The 21,753-nt window shown below is 44.9% G+C and overlaps 1 protein-coding gene across 1 annotated transcript in view; it reads left to right on the top strand.

Annotated features, from left to right (window-relative positions):
• ADAMTSL2 (ADAMTS like 2) overlaps positions 1-15,136 on the top strand; it is a 329,265-nt gene extending 314,129 nt beyond the window's left edge. Inside the window, exons 18-19 of the mRNA XM_069609632.1 lie at positions 11,659-11,803; positions 13,728-15,136. Coding sequence (XP_069465733.1) covers positions 11,659-11,803; positions 13,728-13,846 — 264 coding nt within the window. The 3' untranslated portion in view covers positions 13,847-15,136. The remainder of the gene's footprint in view (positions 1-11,658; positions 11,804-13,727) is intronic.
• The last annotated feature ends 6,617 nt before the right edge of the window (positions 15,137-21,753 follow it).

The following is a 21,753-nucleotide window of genomic DNA, read 5'->3' as shown; positions in this document are numbered from 1 at the left end:
CACTAGGCCTCATTACGAGTCCGGCGGTAACCTGCCGTTTTTTCCGGCTCGGTTACCGCCGGACTCGTATTACCATTCCGCCTCCATGATTCCCGGAATTACCGGGGCATTACAAGCCCGGTGACCTGGGAATTCCAGAGGCGGAATTGGAAGTCCAATAGGACTCAATGGGAATGGGGATCATGGAAACCCCGGCACCATCTCGGGATGGTGCCGGGGTTTCCATGTCCGCCTGCAGGTGGGCGGTGTTAGATTCACCAGGACAGACCTGGCGGGAATGACACCTCCGCCTGCAGGACTCAAGATCAGGCAATCCGGGTAACAACGGTGCCGGCGGGTTTACAGCAACCGTTATTTCCTGGACCGCCTGACTCGTAGTGAGGCCCACTTTGTATAGGAGACAGAGAGGACCTTATCACCTGTTCTTCCTCAAGTCTATCTACGTTACTCAAACCATATGCCTAATGAAGAAGCAAACCCATTCCTCCAATGAGGCCTCCTTCCAACACTCTATTGAATTGCTTGGTTTTGTGGCAATACGTTTTGTGGCTGATCCTTTGTGGTCATAGCCCCACCCATCAGGAATGCCCTCCATACACACACCCTGAAAACTAAAGACATTTTTCAAACACCCTTGTGCGTGGGATCAGACTGATAGGCAAATGTCTACTTCTCCTTTTTGAAGGGTGCAGTGAGCTAAAACATGGCTGTAGACCTTCCTGAGTGGAAGAAATACCATATAAAAGGTGATTTGAACCATGTTCATTCTCAGTAGCAGAGCTCCCAAACTATTGTGCATTATGTCAAACTTGGGGTTTCACCCTAAATTACTGAGGGTAATCCAGACGTGAACCCCCTGCTCACTGTGCCTTAGAGAGGCTCAATTTCACCTAACTGAGGAGGCCCAACAAGGCCGAAAAACGTGTCTGGAGTGTCAGATGGTACTCTTGTTCAGTGGAGAATTGCTTCTCAGTTTGGTGCTGGACTGCCCTTGTGGGTGGTACCAGACTGATATGCAAATCGATATTTCTCCTTTGAGAAGGGTGCAGGGAGCTAAACTTGTAGGCCCTCCTAAGTGGAAGAAATTCCATAGAACAGGTTATTCGAACAATGTTCGTTCTCATTCTAGGAGCTCCCTCACTCTAGTGAATCATCTGTTGTCAACATTACACATTATCTCGCAACCTATCCAGAGACCAGCACATCAGCCACCATATGATTGCTGTCTATGCTAATACAGCAATAAAACCATATATGGTGGGCTGGATCGGGTGGTAATGGCCCAGGGATCAAGTTATAGCCACAAGTACTGCCTTTATTTATTTATTGTTTGCTTGTTAGGTGCTTCTACAATAAGAATATACTGTTTCAAAGCGCCTACAGGGCAGGGAGAGAGGGACGGTGGGAAATACATAACAACACAATATTAAGAGCAGAGGGGGAGGAGGCAGAGGGACAAACCTACTATGCCTTGTGAGTATTCAGAATGTGAAATTGCAGAAAGGAAGGGGGGGTAAGTGCTGGGGAGACCGAGCTCGAGGGTAAGACATGGCTGAAGTGCTAGGAATGTTGACTGCTACACGGCCTGGGCCAAGAGAGGTGTAAGTTCGAGTCTCCAAAGCGCAGGTTGTGCAGATGCAAGTGCTGTGGATAGACGGGAGCTGGGAAGAATTGGTGTGGGAGGTCAAGGCCCCGAAGATACATAAGGGCCAAGGACACTGATTCAGCAACTGTGGGATTAGCAGTTTGAATGAGCTGGCCAAGCTCACAGTGTCTAGGTCATTAGAACAAAATACGTGCCTAATATGGCTGCCGTAGAGATGGAAGGCAGAGCCCTTCTTTCAGTTCCACAGTGGCCCAAGGGGCTCGAGTGAATGTGGCAGTGGCTCTCCTGCCAAAGGAATCAGGTAAGTTGGGTCAGGGGGTGGGGAGGGAAGGGCCTGGAGAACAGAGAGGGGCGAGGGTGGGGGAAAGATGGTGGGCCTGGCATGAACAGCCTTCAGGTTGCTTTGAATGTGGTCTTGGATTGTGAGAGTCAGCCCACAATCCAGGCAACCAGAGCGACTGGGTCCCACCGTACAGCACAATCCCCAACTGGTTGCTAATTTGAAATAATGAAAATTCTAAAAGGCTTTATCATGAGATAATCTGCCTTTGCCATCATTAGAGGACTTCACCTTTGGCTCAGGATCTTTAACTTAACCTGGTTTTAACTCATGATAGTGCATTGTTGAATGATCATGTAAGCTATATTAACACATACTCACTGGGAACAGAAAACTCCGGCAGTGAAATAAGGTTGAAAATAAGCTGAACAAATTGTGTGTTCTAAATGTTTTAACAAGGCAATGTTAGCATGTTTCCACATGATAATAAGTACCCAGAAGTGAGCTGTGGAGCAGAAGTAGTCAAAGGAAACCTCTGATTGGCTCCTCGAACACAATTATATCACGGGTGCAGCCCCTGTCAGAGCCAGATATGTGCAGTCCAGGAGTTGGGAGATGAGAGGGTGCCCGAGCTGCTGAGGTCGATGCTGCCAGATGTGTCTGTGTTTGCACTTGAACTGCACAGTTACAAGGCAGAGACTGATGTGTTGCCTACTGCAGATATCAGAGGCAATGCCAGGTAAGAGAAAGCTGGGAACTCTGGAGAAGGAACAGGAATTGTGTTATCTGAGAGAGAGGGTTTCTAATTATCCCAGCATGCAGAACAATGATCCCAGTCAGGAGAGTTCAATTCTTCTAGATTTAGGAGGATTTCACGAGGAAGCCGCCCACTGGCTGGGCCCACAGAGTAGAGAAATGTAGCAGTAGGCCTGGAGATAAACCTAGAGAGTGCATGCAGGTTTCCCTAAAGAGAGACTGGCAGATGTTTATCTGGTACACAGCATGGACTTCAAACGAAAGGTTTCGGATGGACTAGCATTTTGAGAAAGAGATGTACACTTTGTGAAGTAGAGGGGTGAGATAGACATGACTCACAGTTGTGGACAGCGGACCCCTGTCTCCTGTTAGGGCCCTCATTCTAAGACCCGACATTGGTCATTCAGTAGAGTACATTATTGATCGGGTCATATCCCGAAACATTCTTCTGGAGTCGAGAGTTTGCTTGTATATTGTGTTATGGCTGGTTTATATTGAGATCCAGCGATTAAAAATGTGCTGCCACACTTTTGGTGTTGTGTCTCTGTAAATTAAATATGAAACAATGAAATGAGTGTCAACTTCAGTATTTATGTAGCATTTGATGAGGGGGTTGCCTTGGCTGTAAATGATGGCAAATGCAGATTATGTTTACTGAGACTTTAAAAGGTATCCAGCTGCTGCAAAAATGCTCTACACTCCATGGGAAGAAAACAAAAATCTGTTGGCTGATTTCTCTGAAACTGAACATTTCATCTTATCAAACGAGAGCGATCATTAAACAATAGCTTTGTCACAACAATGTTTTTCTTTGCCCCTTCATTCTAATTCAAAGATAAGGAAAATGGACAGAATAATTCCAATAGCTGTGTCTTTGTCTGTTCACGTTAATGTACCCTATTTTCTTAGTTACAGCACACAAATATATGCTGTTACTTGTATCCTTATATTTGTGCACCTATTATTGCCTATTTCTGTCTCTGCTGTTGTGATTCGTGGATACAAATGAATGTGAATGGTAGAATAAAATTGACCGACAAACTCTTATCCTGGAAATGGCAACTCAGGCACATATTGATGCTCTCATGGTGTGAGGTTATGACTTACAAAGTCATTTGCGCTGTGGCAGTCTGCTTTGGATTTATAAAATGGGTGCCGGGAAGGGGATTGAGGGGTGATTGGATAAGAGACTTTTACAGAACAAAAACAAGTTTCACTGCCCCTTGGTTGTGAGTAATTAGAAAAACACTGAGATAAGAGTGTTCTCCTTAAATCATTACATTGACTTGGATCAGCTCCTCTGCGATACCCTACAACATTCCTTTCATTGAATTCCATAGGGCTTATCCTGAAATCTGTGGGTGAATGTGTTTTTTTTTTCCTGTGGTTAGACCGCAGCTGTGGTATTTCCTACCTCCAGGTACTTATGTATGCCCAACATTGGGAAATGGGAAGATCAAGATCTGGCTGTAGAGGCCAACATTTGGATGTGAACAGACCGTGTGGATGCTGTAGACCAAAGAGAGGATGTTTATTCACGCTAGCACACATGCACATGTTAAACATGTGTACATATTTTTGTAGACAACAATGCATAGCATAGTGACATAAACTTTTGGGTCAAATAACCATAAAGCCATCCAGCTGCTCTAATTGGCAGCTCAATATTTAGGTGATATTCAGCTGCAGGTTGAGGCTATTTAAAGGCTCATATGCAGTGAAAACCCTTAAAGGAGGCAGGATGATGCCTCTGCGGACTGCGTCGGCCTGTCCTGAGTGTGATTATCATCACTAGCATCCTGCAGGTTGCCAAGAGAAAATCACAGGTGGAAACTCATGTTGAAAATAAACATGCCATCTTTTTACTTTTTAGACCTTCTTCACACCATCCGCAGTGTGCAAGTCCATTCCCAGTCTGAAAGATGCAACCGTAATGAAAGCTGAACTGGGAGCAGTGCAGCCTAGAACAGGAGAGAAGCTAAGAACGAAGGCCAAAGATAATTTTGCATTTGAAAACATGTAAGGCAACCAATGAGGGAATGCAGACATCAGCTTGCTCGGATTACGGGAGGTCCCACTAGTGCACATCCAAATAGGGTTGGTGGTTCCATGCATGCTCACATTTCGGAAATTTGAATGACACATTAATATGTATGGGGTGTACCATTAGGTCTAGGGTTCCCAAGATCAGACCATCCTTCACCTCTCATAGTTCTTACCTAATTTAAATTAGACCTTGTGAGGTGAGATCTGTGCACTTAGGGGCATGGGAGCAAAGAGCCCGTCCATGCCTCTCCCTCCTGATCTTGAATCTTTACATTGTGAGAAACTTAAGGGTTTTTCCCTACCTACTCCCTGGGAATCCTCTACACAGGTGGCCAGGGGAGGGCCATTGCTTTGTATCCCGACCTTGGGGGTGGACTAGTAAGGGAGGATCACCTTGCTGGAAGGTCCTCAGGGATTGGGGAGGGAATACCTCAGGGGAGACATGGTATCCCCCCTCTTTCTGTCATTCCCCTCAGCCTTTATGGCCTACTATAAGTCCCAAAACATCTGGTCCTGACAACATCATCCAAGAACTGAGACGAAGAAGAGGGAGCTAGGAGTCATGCATGCTTCCTATGGGAAACACTGTTATGATTCTGTGAAGAGGAAGATGCAAGCAAAGACACTCCCATGTTCTCAATACATGTGTCCCACTAATGAGGTCAGGCAATGCGGTCAGGCAGAGTTAGGCACTTAAAGCTGACTACAGTCACCTGAAGCCTATCAACTCTTGATGGAAATATAAAAACAGCAATCTGAGACAGCTAGTTGAACGAGTTGAGAGGAGAACAATAGTGCCAGGACCTGCCAGGAACAGCAGCAGGAGAACGGGACACAGAGGCACTGAAGGTATGCAGGGTGTAGCGAGGGAGCTGTGTCTCCAAGTAGCCTGTAGGGTCTCTGTGAGAAAGTTGGAAAGTCTGCCAGTCCCTTGTGAAGCAACCAGAATAGCTTCTTCCCCTAGGGCTATAAGCCAGCCCTGTAGTGTGTGAGGGGCAGGTGGTGAGACCTTGACCTCAGAACAATGAACTGTCAAAGCTGAGCACAACCGGTGAGTCTGAATGCAAAGAAAGGCCTGGTTTGTGAAGGCATGAATGAATACAAAGTTGCAAAGCCAGCGCGTGTGGAGAGAAACATGCTCGTTGATGTAGAACTGCTACAGTGAAATATCCAAGCAAAAGAAAGCACACGAAGGAGGAGATACCAAGTAACAGAGTGGCCATGTGTATGTTTACACGATCTCAAAAGCCTCTGTATGAATGGAAGAAGTTTCCTAAAGGCAAGGGGAGCTATGTGTGAACTGAAAACTGAGCAAAATATAGATCATAAAAAGGGGAGCTGCGCAAGAAGAGAAACATTTGAAAAATCCCCAAGAAGAGGTATAAGAAAGAAAGTAAAGTGGAAAACTGTTTATAATTGAAAGTTGAAACAAAGTGAGAGAATTTAAGTTGTCAAGATGGGGTGCAGCTAAGCCCCAGGGCTGGGTTGTGTGACTTGTAATGGGTACCGCAATCCAGGTAGACCTCACCAAATAAGTGAACTGTATAACAAGAGAAAGATAGCTGTCTGAAATATGCAGACGGGAATCCCTGAATAAATAAATTGAACTGTCATGAGCTGAACTTTGAATTTCATGATTTTATGAGGAAGTAGATCACTTTGGGAAAAGTGAACTTTGGGAAACCATTTGAAAAGTGAACTGTGTGAAACCCTTTGAAAGGTGAACTTTTGGAAGCCAAGAGGAGTTGAACCCAAGGGGGCTTTGAGTCTGGTGAAAGGAAACCCAGATAATCCTACATGGAACTATTGTGAACGTTTTAACTTGATAGAACTTTTTAGTAAGCGTCAGAGTCTTGAATTTGGGGAAAACTACTGTGGAAAATCTCCAGTACCAGTCTGTCCTACATTTTGCACACTATTGAGTTTATCCCGTCCCCTACACATTGTTTGTTATTCTATAGATGCGAGAGCAAGCATAGGTTTGACACAGACAGCCTTTTTTGTTTTGACTGACAGCCTTAGAATAACCTTTGTATTTTACTTTATAGTTGAGACTTCTCCCACGTTAGACTTAGGGCCAGTTAGATATTATCCCAACACTTCTAACCAAATTTAAGGTTTTGGAAACTGTATCATTTGTGTCTGTGAATATACCTGCTTCACAACATGAAACCACTCAGAATCCTCTTTGCTCCACACAACATCAATATCCACCAATACACAGATGTATCTCCAGATATCCTCTATCGAAGGTATCAACAGATTCAAGGCCTGCCTGACATTGATCCAGTTGTGGATCATCAATTCTTACCTGAAGCTCAAACTCTCTAAGAGTGAATTCATACTGCTAACCAACAACACTGAACACCCAGACATCCAGACCTGGCTCTCTGTTATGAACCTCAAGGGCTTAACACCCCAGCTGGCCACCTGTGCCAAGTCTGTTGGGTTCAACATCGACAGACACCTCACATTCAGACAGCACACAGCAAAGGATATACAAACGGCTTGGTACCAGCGTTCTCTCCTGTGGAAAGTCTAGCCCTTCATTTCAGAAATCAAGTTCAGATCTGCAGCCAAGGTGTGATCCTCTGCCACCTGGATGGTGGCAATGCCCTTTTGGAATACCTACCACCGACTACCCTCACACCCGTGAAATGTGTCTTCCATGCTGCAGCAAAACTCATTAAAGGACTCACCAAACTGTACTGGCTTCCACAGCAAGCATGCATCATCTTCAAATCCTGTTGCATCATCTACAAGGCTTTCACCCTGAATTCCCCAAGCTACTTCACTGAGAAATCCAGCATTTCTGGAGGCCTGTTATCCACCAGAAGTAAGGAAATGGGTAGAAGTGAGCTCTGACAGTTACCTTTCAGGAAAGAGCTCAAGACATTTCTCTTCAGGGAATGGGCCCTCCCTAACACCTAGATCCACCCCCCCTGCACTCTCCACCCTAACAGAGTCTCAGTGATCTGCTCTGCCTGTCTGCTCCACTAGTTGCTTGTAGATCCCTTTGTGGCCAATTGTCTACTCTCGTCTTCCCCTGTTGGCTCCCTACTCCTGCTTTCTCTGATTCCCTCACTGTGTTCTTCAGCCTATGATTGTAAAGTACTCCATTGCTTCGCATAGCTAGATCTGAGCTTATAATAATAATAATAATAATAATAATAATAATAATAATAATAATAATGTCAAATGTCCAGATCATTGTGAGTTGGCCACTTAAAGCCTCATATTTTCCATCAAATTATGGACATGTGACCTTGTGACAATATAGCAATCACCTCTGCTTTTAGGGTGTTACAGGGCCAGTAATGGCCCACCACCCTGAAGCCTCGGCGAGGGCTCGGTGATGATACCATGCCTGCATGCCCTTCAACAAGGGTCTGATAGCTATTCGCATCCCAGGGCTCCCACTGTAGTGTGAATAGCAGAAATGGGTTTTTTGAGATTTGAGGAAGTCTCTGTACATATTGCAAGCGCCTAATCGCCCATTAAAAAAGATGGTTGTCTCCATAGAGAGTGGAGAAGGGACCAAATCCTTTTTCTACTTCTTTAGTGGGCCCACCATGATGGCATAGGAGCACAGGAGGTGGAGAAGGAAGCACTGTGCCAGCAGATTAGTCTGCAGTGCAGGAAGGGATGGGGAGAATGGGATGTTGTGGGGGAAGGGAGGTGGAGAGAGGTGAACGGGCTGGCGCTCGGGGCTGAGGACTAAACATAACCATGATGAAAGCCATGGAAGGGCCACTGATGGCTGTTTCACCCACATCTCCAGCCATGTGATTGGCTGAGCACCCTTTCCAAGGTCTGAATGCATTAACATTAACATCTCAGGTGGAATGTATGTGCCGCCTCAAAAAACACTCATCTTTCTTAGATGTGCATAACATTAAAGATCATGTAGAAGTCATGGAATTAACATGACCATAACCATATTCACCTCAATGGTCTGAAAAGCTACAATGTATACAAGACTTACATTAAATTATCACACTTAGTCTAAAAGAAATGAAAGTGTCAATCATAAAAAAATTGCAATACAGCAGCATGGTCGTGCAAGGGATTTATTTGATTGTCATTTGTTAGATGTCAACTGCAAAGAAAACGTCTTGCCTCCAAAGCAAAAGTTAAATGATACAGCTAAACTGGGCTTTCACCAGCTTTGATCAGCCAAGTAAGTTTTAAAAAAAACATTTTTTAACAACTTTATTTATTTCAGTTACAGCGTTGACTATGCATTACATGGGCCATTATGACTCCCTTTACAGTTAGTATGCATGCAGCTTGCCCTTTTCCCCCTCCCATTGGTCCCACCTCCGCCATCCCTTTAGTCTGTGGTGCTCTGATGGACAGGAGACCCGCCAGGGTTTTGGGGGCCCAGAAAGTTCGGCAAGGTAGTTTTGATGTTACAGTAAGTGCAGAGCAAATACACAACATAACAATAAGTGCAGGACATTTAACAATCAAATAGCAACAAGATCTAAGTGGAGTAAAGGGATGAAGGATTGGGAAGTGCAGTATTACAGAGAGAAGCAGTTCAGAACAAGCAGTTCACGAGGCTAAAAGATGCACGTCCACATCCAACTATTCAGGAGACATTGAGGCACAAATGTGAGGGATTTTTGAAGAGAAATGTGTTATGCCTTTTCCGATGCTGGAAATGGTTCTCTTCAAATCCTATGGGCAATGGAATTGCGTTACAGGCAGATGTTCCAGGAGTGGCAAGTGTTTCTTTTTTCCGTAAACTGCCACAACGCGAGTCTAGGAAGTAGAGGATGCCAGGTAGGATACAACCATTTCATGTTCTTGTAACCAGTGACCGAGAAGGCTGTGTGTAAAATGCACAAGGCGTCCTCACAAATCTGGTGATAATTCAGTGTTAATTCTACAGAATTACCACCAAACTCGATTACTTTTTACCGCTCTTGGTCCCGTGGAGTTGCCACGGAATTACAAAGGGGTGGTAATTTCCAGATTTCCTGCCTGTGGAATTACTGCACCTTAAATCTGACGCTTTTTGGATGTAAAGTGGCAAATTCAAATTCAGATTTTTGCTGTAGGTAAATCCTCCACTTCACCCCATAAATTATAATTTGGCAGTGCTGGAGAAACAGTGGTAATTCTGTGAATGCCAAAAACATGGCAGTAATGGAATTACCAATACTCTTTTCCCTCAGCAAAAACCTGTACTGAGTCCCGGCGGACAGTGCTGAGGTTATGTGGTTGCAAGATTTCAGTCTGCGATCCAGGGTATCCACCTTATATGAATTACCTGGAGTTACTGTGTGAGACATTTTGGGAGGCAGCGGCAGAGACAATTGCAACAGGCCGTCACATGATTACAATTTCTGAGGTAACTTGTAATATCTGAGACATGTTAAACATTGGGAGGATGTGCTTGTGGACATGCAGTTGGAAATTAACTTCCTTAGTGATGTCATGGACCTTCTGAGAGAAGTGTAGCAGCCTAGCAAACAACACTCCCAGGTTTTCTGCTGAGGTGAAGAGGGAAGGGGAACACCAAGAGGCAAAGGCCAACAGAAGGGAAGAGATGGAGGGATGGAGGAACCACAAGAGTTGAGTTGATCTGAGTTTAATGCATTTCAACAAAACTGTATTCGATCATGCTTTCTTATATTCTAGGCAGACAACTGGAGCTACAATATAGGTTCACCAACAAACCACTGAGTTTCAAGGCTGTCTGGGTGTCATGTGCAAATGTTTCAAATGTGGCAACGATACGGGATGTGATATCTGCTAGCAGTTTTCGGTAGGCCTTGAAAAGCCAAGTCAAGAGGATACATCCCTGGGATATGCCACAGTGTCGTATGGGAGCTTTTTAGAGAAAATGGGCCTGAGTGGACTAGAAGTCATACTGGGTAAACGTTAAGCAGCAATAGAAGATAGACTGCACACATATCCAAGTGTTAAGGCTACCTTTACTGGACAAAAACAATCAAGCTGAAAAGAAAAGACAGTAAGTGCTAGGGTGGGTCCAACTGACTGATGCTCACCAGCAAAAGTTACCAGCATACAACAATCTCTATTAGGCCTTTTCGAAACACAAATACCTGGAATCATTCTTATCCTCCATGGGGAAAAGGCTGCAGGTTAGGAGACAAGAGCTTGTCCCATTGTTCTTTAGCAGGATATTCTACATGGGGTATCAGGGAGGTAAATGTGGTGTCATCCTGCATCAGCAATCCGATTTAAAACACGACATGAGACAATCCACACTATTCTTCAGAAGAATTTCACATCTAAGCTTGAACATTGGATGTATATGTACATTGAACAGCAATAGGAAGTGCCAGAATACAACCGGTCTTAACTAGTGCTTAGGAGATTGCTCTGTGATGGGCAAACAGATATATTCAATAGCATTTACAAAGGCTTACTTCTGAATGCAGCACTGCTTGCTTATAATGGGGGGATGTACGTAAATGTCTTGTGAATCTGAGATAATAATTATAAAAAGCACAATGAAGAATGTTTCCAGAAAGAGAAAGCAGCTGAACAACAAAACACAACAAATGGAAACTTGCTGCTCAATAACCACAGATGTTTACCATATGCTGTCATGTTGTACAGTCCTGAAGAAGGCAGAATTTCGCTGTCCCTTCACCCCCCACTGAAAGGTGTGCTGAAACAGGGGTATTTGGTTTCAGAATCAAACATTTATTTTTTTGCTGAGGAACTTGGTTGTCCTATGTGCTTATTTATACTAATAGTAAGAATATCAACTCAATTATTCCCAGTCAATAGTTTTTTTTTCCCCGGTGGTATTTTGACATTGATCTATTCACTGGAAACCTCATTAAAGCAAACTAGCACTATTCCCACCATTGTTTTGCATCGGATCTTCCATTCGTTTCAATGGCTTATTATTGGAAATTGTTGGTTTTCCGGTTGGGGCTGTATGATATGCTTCTTTCATCTACTGATGTCCACCCTCTTTCTGCAGTGCACAAAAACATGTGGTGTTGGTGTGAGAATGCGGGACGTGAAGTGTTACCAAGGGACCGATATTGTGCGTGGCTGTGACCCACTAGTGAAGCCTGTTGGAAAACAAACCTGCGACCTTCAGCCCTGCCCTACCGAGCCTCCAGGTAACCGGCCAGGGATCCATGATGTTGTGTCATGTTGTTGGTTTTGTACAGTGATCAGCTGCAATTTGCACAATCTCATGTTGGTTTCAGATTAACGTCTTTGATGTCTTGCCAATCACCCTGTCTGTCATTCTTTAAAAAGAATGAAAAGAAATGAAACAAGAAACAATCGTGCACATTAGTACATGGCGAATGGGAGGGGGGTGGGGTGCCTCCCAGCCAATGGGGAGGCTCACAAAGCGGGTGGTACAAAATGGTAATCCTCTGGCCCTGAGCCTCCTCAGGTCTGGCACCTGCCATCTCCCCTCGCCGGGGAATGAGGTAAGTCTTGTAATCCCCTTCCCCTTTTTCCCACATTTCTCTTCCCCCCAGCCCCGCACTTTACTTCTTTTTGGGAGTGAATGCACTGGAAACACTTCTGTCTCCAGCGCATCCGCTCCCGATCTACGACAGGCCGCCATGGAAAGGAAGAAGTTCCATGGTGATAATTTTGTTGTTTCCTTTTTTCCTGTTTTTGAATGTCTGCCATTGAAAGGGAGAAGGAACTATGTGCAGTCCCTTTTCCATTTCCATGGTGGGAATTTTGTTTGTTTACTTTTTTTTTTTTTCAATAGCTGCCATGGAAGGGGAAAACATAATTTATTTGCCCTTCCTCTGCAGCCATTTTTGTAAAAAAGAAATCTGTTCCGAATTGCCAGAGCGTTGCGGAACAGAAAAAAAAATACTTTTAATACTCCGGTTTTATAGACCGGGGTAGTAATAGCAATAAGCCCCTCTGCTCAGGTAATGTCCCCCCTGCTTGGGGATTATTGCTTACTTAAATGCAGGATATTGTTTTGAATGCAATGATATTATACCACTGAAATATCCACGAACATTAACACCTAGGAAACATGTGAATACAACTGAACTGGCAAGCACACATATCAATGCTATAGTTTAGGAACGGACCACTGGTATCATCATGTTAGCAACTGTGTCAATATATTGCTGAAGTATGAGCTGAGCAACACAATGCCCATTCCACCTAGACCCCACTCCATTCCATTCACCTGCACTGTGCATCAGCATAGGTTGTGAAGAAGGGGCCATAACATGCATGTCCTAATCCATATTTATAAACACTTGATGATGGTTCGGATGAACACATTATTGCATTAAATAAAACAGATCATGCTCTATATTTCTATCAGAAATTTAGGTAAAAATAAAAAAAAACTGAAACATAAAATCTTGGGTTTTTGATATTTTGGCTCCCTAAAACCTCCAAATGTTGCATCTTTAAGTCGTAGCCCAACATAGTTTCTCAATGAAACTTCAGACCCCTTAAAGTAGTTTCAGGAGCAGGCGGAACTTTTGATTACTGGCTCTTTTCTTTGTTTGCACATCCTTCTTAGGTCCCTATGCTTATAGAACATCTCAGTGATAGAATATTTAATATACAATGCACCAAAGAACAGTACTACTGTGTGCCCCATCACTTCTTTTCCAGTTCCTTTGTCCTGTGATCTGAGACTATTTCCCAGTTTCTCTACTTAACATGTACTCTGTTTGATCCAATCACACTGCCCCAGTTTCAGTGCAAGGGAACTTTTCTGTCATGTCTTGCATGCCTCTCCGTTTAAATCAGGCTTGATGCATTAAATCAATATTTCTGTATCGTGCTTATTTGAAACTTAAGATAAAGACCAGAGTCTGAGTATGTGATTTGGCATATGCTATTCTACCTGTTCCTTAATATTCCTTTGATCCTATCTCTTCATTGGTGTTATTAGGAAGTGTAAGAACATCTGTGATTGGAAGTTATTTCTCTACCAGAATTCCAGATGATCTTCGGAAGATGGTTGAGTGTGTTTGTGTGTGTGTGCTGCACAATGCAGATGGGTGTCGCTCTGTTGACTGAAATACTCTATCTTTCATCCAGATGACAGCTGCCAGGACCAGGCTGGAACAAACTGCGCTTTGGCCATCAAAGTGAACCTCTGCAGCCACTGGTACTACAGCAAAGCCTGCTGCCGGGCCTGCAGGGCACCGCATTCCTAGGGTGCGACCGGACCAAAGACTTGCTACCTGAACGGGGCCTTGAAGGAGTGTGGGCAAATGATGTGTTCCCCACTGCTGGTTCTCCTTGTGGGATAGGCTGGGACACAACCTAAAAACACATATTCATTTATGAAGTACATTTGGTTCTTGTTTCTGGGGGAGATGCAGCATAACTGACAGGATCTTCAGGAAGATGGCGTCTCGCTGGACTGCTTGGTCGTGGTCGTAATACGATAGCCCTTGAATCACAATCGAAACAACCTCTTGATATCCGGCAAGACTTTCAAAGCTTTTATTGTAGATCTCGTTATTTCCTTCTGGCTTCTGCATTTAAGTCTTTTTTGTAAAAAAAGAGTGACGAATGAAGACAAATTCTGATCAAAGTATTATCTTTTCGTGTCTCCACCCACCTGACATGGTAAATGGCATTGGGGGGACAGGTACATTTCCCAATTGTAGCTGTCACCGTGGAAGGCAAAGGAGTATGTGTTTTATTTATATTTTGCTATTGTATGGATCAAGGCACAGGGGGTGCGTTATGTGTACCTTTAAAATATACCCTAGGGTTGTAGTTCTAAGTTTTCCTAACCTTTAGGATTTAGCATGTCTCTTTGTTCATGTATGTTCATGTTTTGCGCCCTGAACTCCCCCCCCACGAAACGTACACCGTGAAAGGAACCTCTGGTACCTCAGCTTTGCCAAGGAAGGTTTGTGCATCAGTCACACAGCCTTGATGTTACCTCGGTCACCAGTGTTATGCATTGTTACTGACTTTGCAGAACAATGTTGCATTACAAAGAGATTTTCAAAGATGAAGTTCACATATTTAAATGAAGAGAAGAGCTCCTTTCCAAAGTGTGCCATATGTCTCGATGGACAAACACCTTGCGGAAAGTTCACAGGGTGAGGTTTCAAAACCATCTGTAGGTGCTCACATGAGAAATGTTAAAACATCTCATTTTTTTAAAATGTTAAATTCACTTCATATGTCAATCCTGATTTTCTAATACTACATTTTTAGTTCACGGGATACACAATATTAGGGCCTTCATTTATAATGTGTAGGTGTATAGTTCTCAAAGAATTGTATCTTTAAATCAAGCTATAATTTCTGAGTCCTCATTTCTGAAATGTTGTACATACTAATATAAAAACAAAAGGCAACTGCACTTTATATAACAGCAAAAGACACATGCTCTACTCTTAATATATTTGTCGCCAGTAACTGTTAGCTTACCATTTATAACCCACTATAGAATATATATTTTAATAAAATCATATTTAAGATGATCATTTTTTGTTAAATGTATGTACTTGTCCAAAACTTATTTTATATCCAGTGGTGAGCAATTCCACTATTCAGACACTAGACTCCATTCGTTTTCAATGTCACCACCACATGCTTAGCCAATTACAATGGTTCTATGTTGTTACTTCACCAGTTATTTTTTCAATGTGTTTTTTGCTGATTTTATTTTTTAAACTCATTCATTTTTTTATATTTCGGGGTGCCCCCAACCTCCCCTGTCCTAATATTTCCGTCCCACCTATATTTTTCAATACGTTTTTTTCACTGAAAAAGTTCAGCAAAAAACGAATTGAGAAATATACTTGTGATGTAACAATGCAGTACTCTTACAATATGAGGTTAGTTGGAAACTGGCGGGTGGTCATCAATATTTTCTGTGTCAGTGGATGTTGCTGATATTTAAAAAAAAAACATGTTTGCCTTCCATTGATTGAGTAGTAGAAGACATGAATCACTGATGTGGCAGGACATTATCATGTTCCTTTTTTATCATGGATACAAAAATAAAACAATCTGTATGTTTGTTGCAATGAAGGAGAGGGACCCCCAGTTAATCACAATAACAGCGCTACAACCCGGCACTCTTGAGGATTCTTATATCTGACTTCCAAATTGCTCTCAAGAGAATACATTTTCTACAAACGGGATAGGTGGGCAGCACTACACACGTCTCTTCCAGCCCTGAATTCAGTCGCAAATACCATAACCACATAGTTACCAACTTTCAGATTGGCTGGACTTAGTTAAATCTTTCAAAGGTCTCACTTGGTCTGGGGAAGGTTTGTAGTCTGGCCATCTGGATGGAAGGGGATGCCTTATTACTCCCCGGAAGACTTCATTGTCAGTAGCTTTTGGCATGTTTTTAAAATAAGTAAACATTAAATTGTGGTTTTATATTTTTGGGGATTATTGTATTTATCTGTACAAAGAAGGGATAGCACTCTAGATCAGAATGGCAATGGTATCCTATGTAATGCAAGCAGAGAGTGATTTGTATGTGGATGAGAACCAGTTGATGATGGGGAAAAAGTGAGCAAATCTAATGGAAACAGATAATTGCAGGCAGCGTAAACAACAGAGATTATATACAGTATTTGCAGTGAGAACAACATGTACAGCCAAGGGTATTGAACAGTCTTCATAGTGAGAGAGAGATCAGGGAAGAGGCTCCATAGAGTGATTAGTGGAGGTGTGGATTTCCAGTAATATGAGGTGGCACTTGAGGACAGACCTGAATTGAGGGGAAGTAGAAGTATTTTGGATAAGAGAGGGGATGGTGTTTCAGTGGAGGGAGCAATGAGGGCAAATAGTGGACATGAGAGGTCACGGCAATGCCCTAGGGGATTGAACGACTGAGTTTGGTTTTGGAGTGAAGGATGAATGTCAGGAGTAATGTGTGATAGAGTAGGTGTTAAAGATGGTGTCTCTAGGGCGCTGATTACCTGGGCTTCCGGTAGTTGTTCTTGGTGAGGTCGCCAGGCTGTCCGACAAGTGATTGAAGATTATGAAACGCGAGAAACCGGCGCACCCCTTCCCCTAGAGTCAACAGGGTTAGAGGTGGACCAGCTCCCAATGCCACAAAAGTGCACCTTCCTGGTTCTTGCAGTGTTGGAGCAGTTTGCAAGATAGAATTGCGGACGGAATGCCGTAGTGTTTTCAGAGGATGCAAAACTGGAGGAGGCAGGTAGGTCTTGGAAGGCAAGGTAGAAGAGCAAGACCATAGCGGGCAAGACTGTAGAACAAGGCTGAAGCAGACAAAGACTGGTGGGCAGGCTGGAGCAGGCAAGGAATGGAGGGCAGGCTGGAGCAGGCGAGGGCATGAGGGCAGGCTGGAGCAGGCGAGGACTGGAGGGCAGGCTGGAGCAGGCGAGGACTGGAGGGCAGGCTGGAGCAGGCGAGGGCTGGAGGGCAGGCTGGAGCAGGCGAGGACTGGAGCTGAAGCAGCAAAGGCTTCAGGAGTGAAGACACGATCTGAGAAACAAACCGCGTTGAGACGCGGTGAGTTTCGGGATCTCGCTCCTTAAATAAGACCGGCAGCACTCGGGAGGCTTGGAACGCAAGCCGTGTTATCCCCGAGTGCTGCCGCGTCCCAAACGAGGCTTGGGAAGCAAGCTTGTGGCTTCCCAAGCGCCTCGAGGACTGCGCATGCGCGAAGACCGAGACGCGGCCTTCCGCGCATGCGCAGACCCCGGACACAGAAACCCCGGAAGCGCCGGGTGTCGCGGATAACCGCGGACCCCCCAGCCGGTATCGGGGATAACAGCGCCAGGATGGGGCGCGTCGGAACCCATAACCGTGCCCCCTCCGACAGGTAAGTGAGGTGGAGGTGGTGACACTTTGCCCCCTCCCAGAAAGCCCAGGAGCCCCAGGTTTCCATGGAAAGCGGCGATAGAAATCACGGAGCAGGCGGGGGGCATGTACATAACTGCGTGGCTCCCAAGTTCTATCACAGGCTGGGTAGCCCTTCCAGTCCACCAAATACTGGAGTACCCCTCGCCAGATGCGAGAATCGCAAATTTCCTGTACCTCAAATTCGGGAGACCCCCGGACAACAACAGGTGCGGGACGAGGGGCAGAACGGCCAAACGTGTCCACCACATATGGCTTCAACAGGGAGACATGAAAAACCGGATGCACCCGCCAAGTTTGAGGCAATTGCAAACGGAAAGCCACAGAAGACAGACGTTTAGTGATCCTGAAAGGGCCAAAGTATCGGGGAGCCAATTTGGTGGGTAAATTACGAATAGGAAGATGTTTGGAGGACAACCAAACTAGATCCCCCACCTGGAAAGAAGGTTCAGGTGTCCTTCCCTTATCAGCCTGTCGCTTCATCCGTGCCTGTACCTCCGCCAAAGTACTGTGAGCCAAAGAGTGTTGATCCTGAATGGAAGTGATGAGCCAATCAGCAGAGGGAACCGTACTGGGAAGTACAGGACAAAAGGGTACCAATCTAGGATGTAAGCCAGACAAACAGAAAAACGGACTCAGGCCCGTAGCTGAATGAACAGTGTTGTTATAGGAGACCTCAGCAAAAACTAGATGGGACTTCCAGTTGGATTGAGTGGCATTGGCAAAACAGCGAAAACAGAGTCTGGTTAGTCCTTTCCGTCTGGCCGTTGGTGTGAGGATGATAACCAGAACTGAGTGCACGATGGATGCCGAGATGACTGCACAATTGGCGCCAGAAAGATGACAGGAATTGAGACCCTCGGTCGGATATGATTTTCTGCGGCAGTCCGTGTAACCTGTATATCTCCAGAAGGAATGCCGATGCCATCTGTGTAGCAGTTGGTATCTTAAAGAACGGAACAAAATGAGCCGCTTTGGAAAAACAGTCCACAACGACCATGATGCAGGTATATTCTTCAGATGGAGGAAGTTCTACGATGAAATCAACCGCTATGGTGTGCCAAGGGTAAGGAGGAATCTCGGTGGGATGAAGCAACCCTAGGGGCCTCTTCCTAGGAATCTTCACCTGGGCACACACAGGACAACTCTTTACATAACGTTCAACATCAACGGCCCAACCTGGCCACCAGAACTGTCTGGATATTAATTCTCGAGTTGCTCCGATACCACGATGGCCACCAACTCGGGAGTCGTGAAACCCCTGAAGCACAAGAGTTCGAAGAGTGGTTGTGGGAACATACAGCCTGTTCCGGAAGAAAAGTAGTCCATTCTCTTCAGTAACCTGTGGACGCCTCATGAGGCCTTCCCGATCAGGATCGGAAATTGTGTCTTGTAGAATCTTCTGAAGATAAGGTGATAAGGTGAACAAGAAATGCTTTGGGGATATAATAGGTTCCTCCCTGTACTGCTTTCTTGCTTCTACCTCCAAGGATCGAGACAAGGCATCGGCCTTTAAATTACGAGCACTGGGGATGTATGTGATATGGAAGTCATAGTGGGAGAAAAAAAAGGCCCATCGGCCTTGGCGAGAGGTTCGGCACTGAAGAGACTTCAAGTACTGCAAATTTCGGTGGTCGGTACGTACTTCCTCAGAATGCCGGCCTCCAAGGAGATGATGTCTCCACTCTTTGAATGCAGTTTTTATTGCCAATAATTCTTTCTCGATTACTGCATAGTTTTGTTCGCTAGGCGTGAGCTTGGGGGAAAAGTATGCCACAGGGTTTTCCACACCAGTTTCTGGTTCCTTTTGTAAAAGGACTGCACCCACGGCGAGATCGGAAGCGTCGGCTTCTACAATGTATGGCACCTCGTCATTAGGATGACGCAAAATGGGAGCAGTACTAAAGGCTTGTTTCAAGGCGTTGAATGCCTTGGTTGCTTGTGTATTCCAGAAAAAAGGTGTTTTACTGCTAGTTAGTTGAGTTAAAGGAGCCGTGAGTTGAGAAAAATGGGGTATAAATTGCCGATAAAAATTAGCAAATCCCAAAAATCGTTGTAGGGACTTTACATCAGAAGGTTGAGTCCAATCTTGAATGGCTTGTACCTTGGCTGGATCCATGAAAATTCCAGTGCCACTGATCACATAGCCCAGAAATTCCATCTTTTTCTGGTGAAAAGAACACTTCTCAACCTTAACGTACAGGTGGTTCTGGGACAAACGTCGAAGCACCTCTCGAACATGTTCCACATGTTGCTTCAGGGAGACAGAAAAAATGAGGATATCATCGAGATACACCCAAACTGATATCCCGATTAGATCACAAAAAACGCTATCCATCAAACGCTGAAAGACAGCCGGGGCATTGCATAATCCGAATGGCATTACCCGGTATTCGTAATGCCCGAAAGGGGTCTTAAAAGCCGTCTTCCATTCGTCTTCCTCTTTGATTCGAATTAAGTGATAAGCGCCTCGTAGATCCAACTTGGTAAACACCTGGGCAGTTCGAAGGGACTCCATGATGCTTCGAATTAAAGGCAATGGATACCTGTCTTTTCTTGTGATATCATTTAATTGACGGTAGTCAATACAGGGTCGTAAGGTTCCTTCCTTTTTCTTCACAAAGAATAGCGGGAATCCAGCTGGTGATTTCGAGGGAGTGATATAACCCTTCCTGATACAGTCTGACAAGTATTCTTGAAGAACCGCCTTCTCAGTAAGGGACAAGGCGTATACCTTCCCATGAGGTATTACTGAACCAGGTACCAACTCAATGGTACAGTCAAATGTTCGATGAGGTGGCAGTGGTATGTCTTCGGGTTCAGAAAACACTGGCTGGAATTTGGCATATTCCTGAGGGACAGACAACAGAGCACAACATTCAGGAAAGCCAGTACCCCTCGTGAGGGGTATGGATGAAATCTCCTTTCTTGACACACCGGCCAAACAGCAATCCTGGAGGCAGAGAGCGGAGGTGAAATCCAAAAGGCGAGCTCCCCAATTGATGGTAGGATTATGGTGAAGAAGCCAAGGTAAACCCAAGACCACGGGATAAGAGGGTGATTTGATGACATCCAAGGCGATCTCTTCCCCATGTTCTTTAATCTGCATATGTAGACACATGGTTTGTTGACGGATTGGACCGGAAGATAAAGGGGTTCCATCGATGACCTCGACGGGCAAGACACTTCTCCGGGGTAACAAGGGTATTTCTTGGCTGACTGCAAATGTCTCGTCTATATAGTTCCCAGATGCTCCACAATCCAGCAAGCCCAGCACCTCTGTTTCTTTGTTTAACCATGACAACTTGATCCTCACCACCAGTAAAACAGCCGGTTGCATGGGCTGAAATGAAGAGGCGGAACTGGAAAGGACTGAATACGAATCTGGACCTGTCGTTGCCCTTCCTACTGACGACAGGCCAACTAGTTTTCCGACTTTCTTTGTGGGCGCAAAGGACAAGTACCCAAGAAATGCCCAGCAGCCCCACAGTATAGGCAAAGTCTTAGGTTTCGTCTGCGTTTCCGTTCAGCTTCCGAGAACGGACCCCTAACGGCTCCCAGCTGCATGGGTTTGGGGCCGGAGTCCGAAGGTCCGGAATTTCCAGTTTGAGCGTTGGGTGGTCTTGTGAACAGCCGTTCAGCTCGTCGTCTCTCACCCTTCCGTTCTGCCAATCTATGGTCTATTCGCAACACTTGTTCAATTAATTGTTGCAGGGTATCAGGCTCAGGAATATGTAGTAATTCATCTTTGTACTCCTCTCTTAGACTTCTTCGGAACAAAGTCTTTTGAGTTATCTCAGGCCACTGGGAGTCAGTTGCCAATTGACGGAAACGGCCAATATAAGCTATGATATCCATAACACCCTGTTTTAGTTCCATCAATTGATTCTGAGCTGCGGAGGCTAAATTTGGTGATTGAAAGACCTCCAGAAATGCTTTTTCGAAAGCTGCAAAGTCATTGAGTATGGGGCTATTGGCAGACACCAATGGAGCGGCCCAGGCCAGGGCATTTCCAGTCAAATTCCCCAAAATATATCCTATCTTGGCTTTATCGGAATTGAAATGAGAGGCTCTGAAAAGGAAATGTATTCTGCAATGGTTGCAAAACTCTGACACACGTCTTGGGTCGCCGTCAAACTTGATGGGCGTAGTCTGGGACATAGCCCCTTCTCCCTGAGATGCTACCCCAGAGGCTTGTGACACCATCTGCCTTAGACCAATGTTCTCTTGACGGAGTGCTGTCATTTCG

The sequence above is a fragment of the Ambystoma mexicanum genome, chromosome 8 (assembly GCF_040938575.1).
Source record: "Ambystoma mexicanum isolate Mex_15411 chromosome 8, UKY_AmexF1_1, whole genome shotgun sequence".
NCBI lineage: Eukaryota > Metazoa > Chordata > Amphibia > Caudata > Ambystomatidae > Ambystoma > Ambystoma mexicanum.
This window is presented reverse-complemented; position numbering and strand designations above follow the sequence as displayed.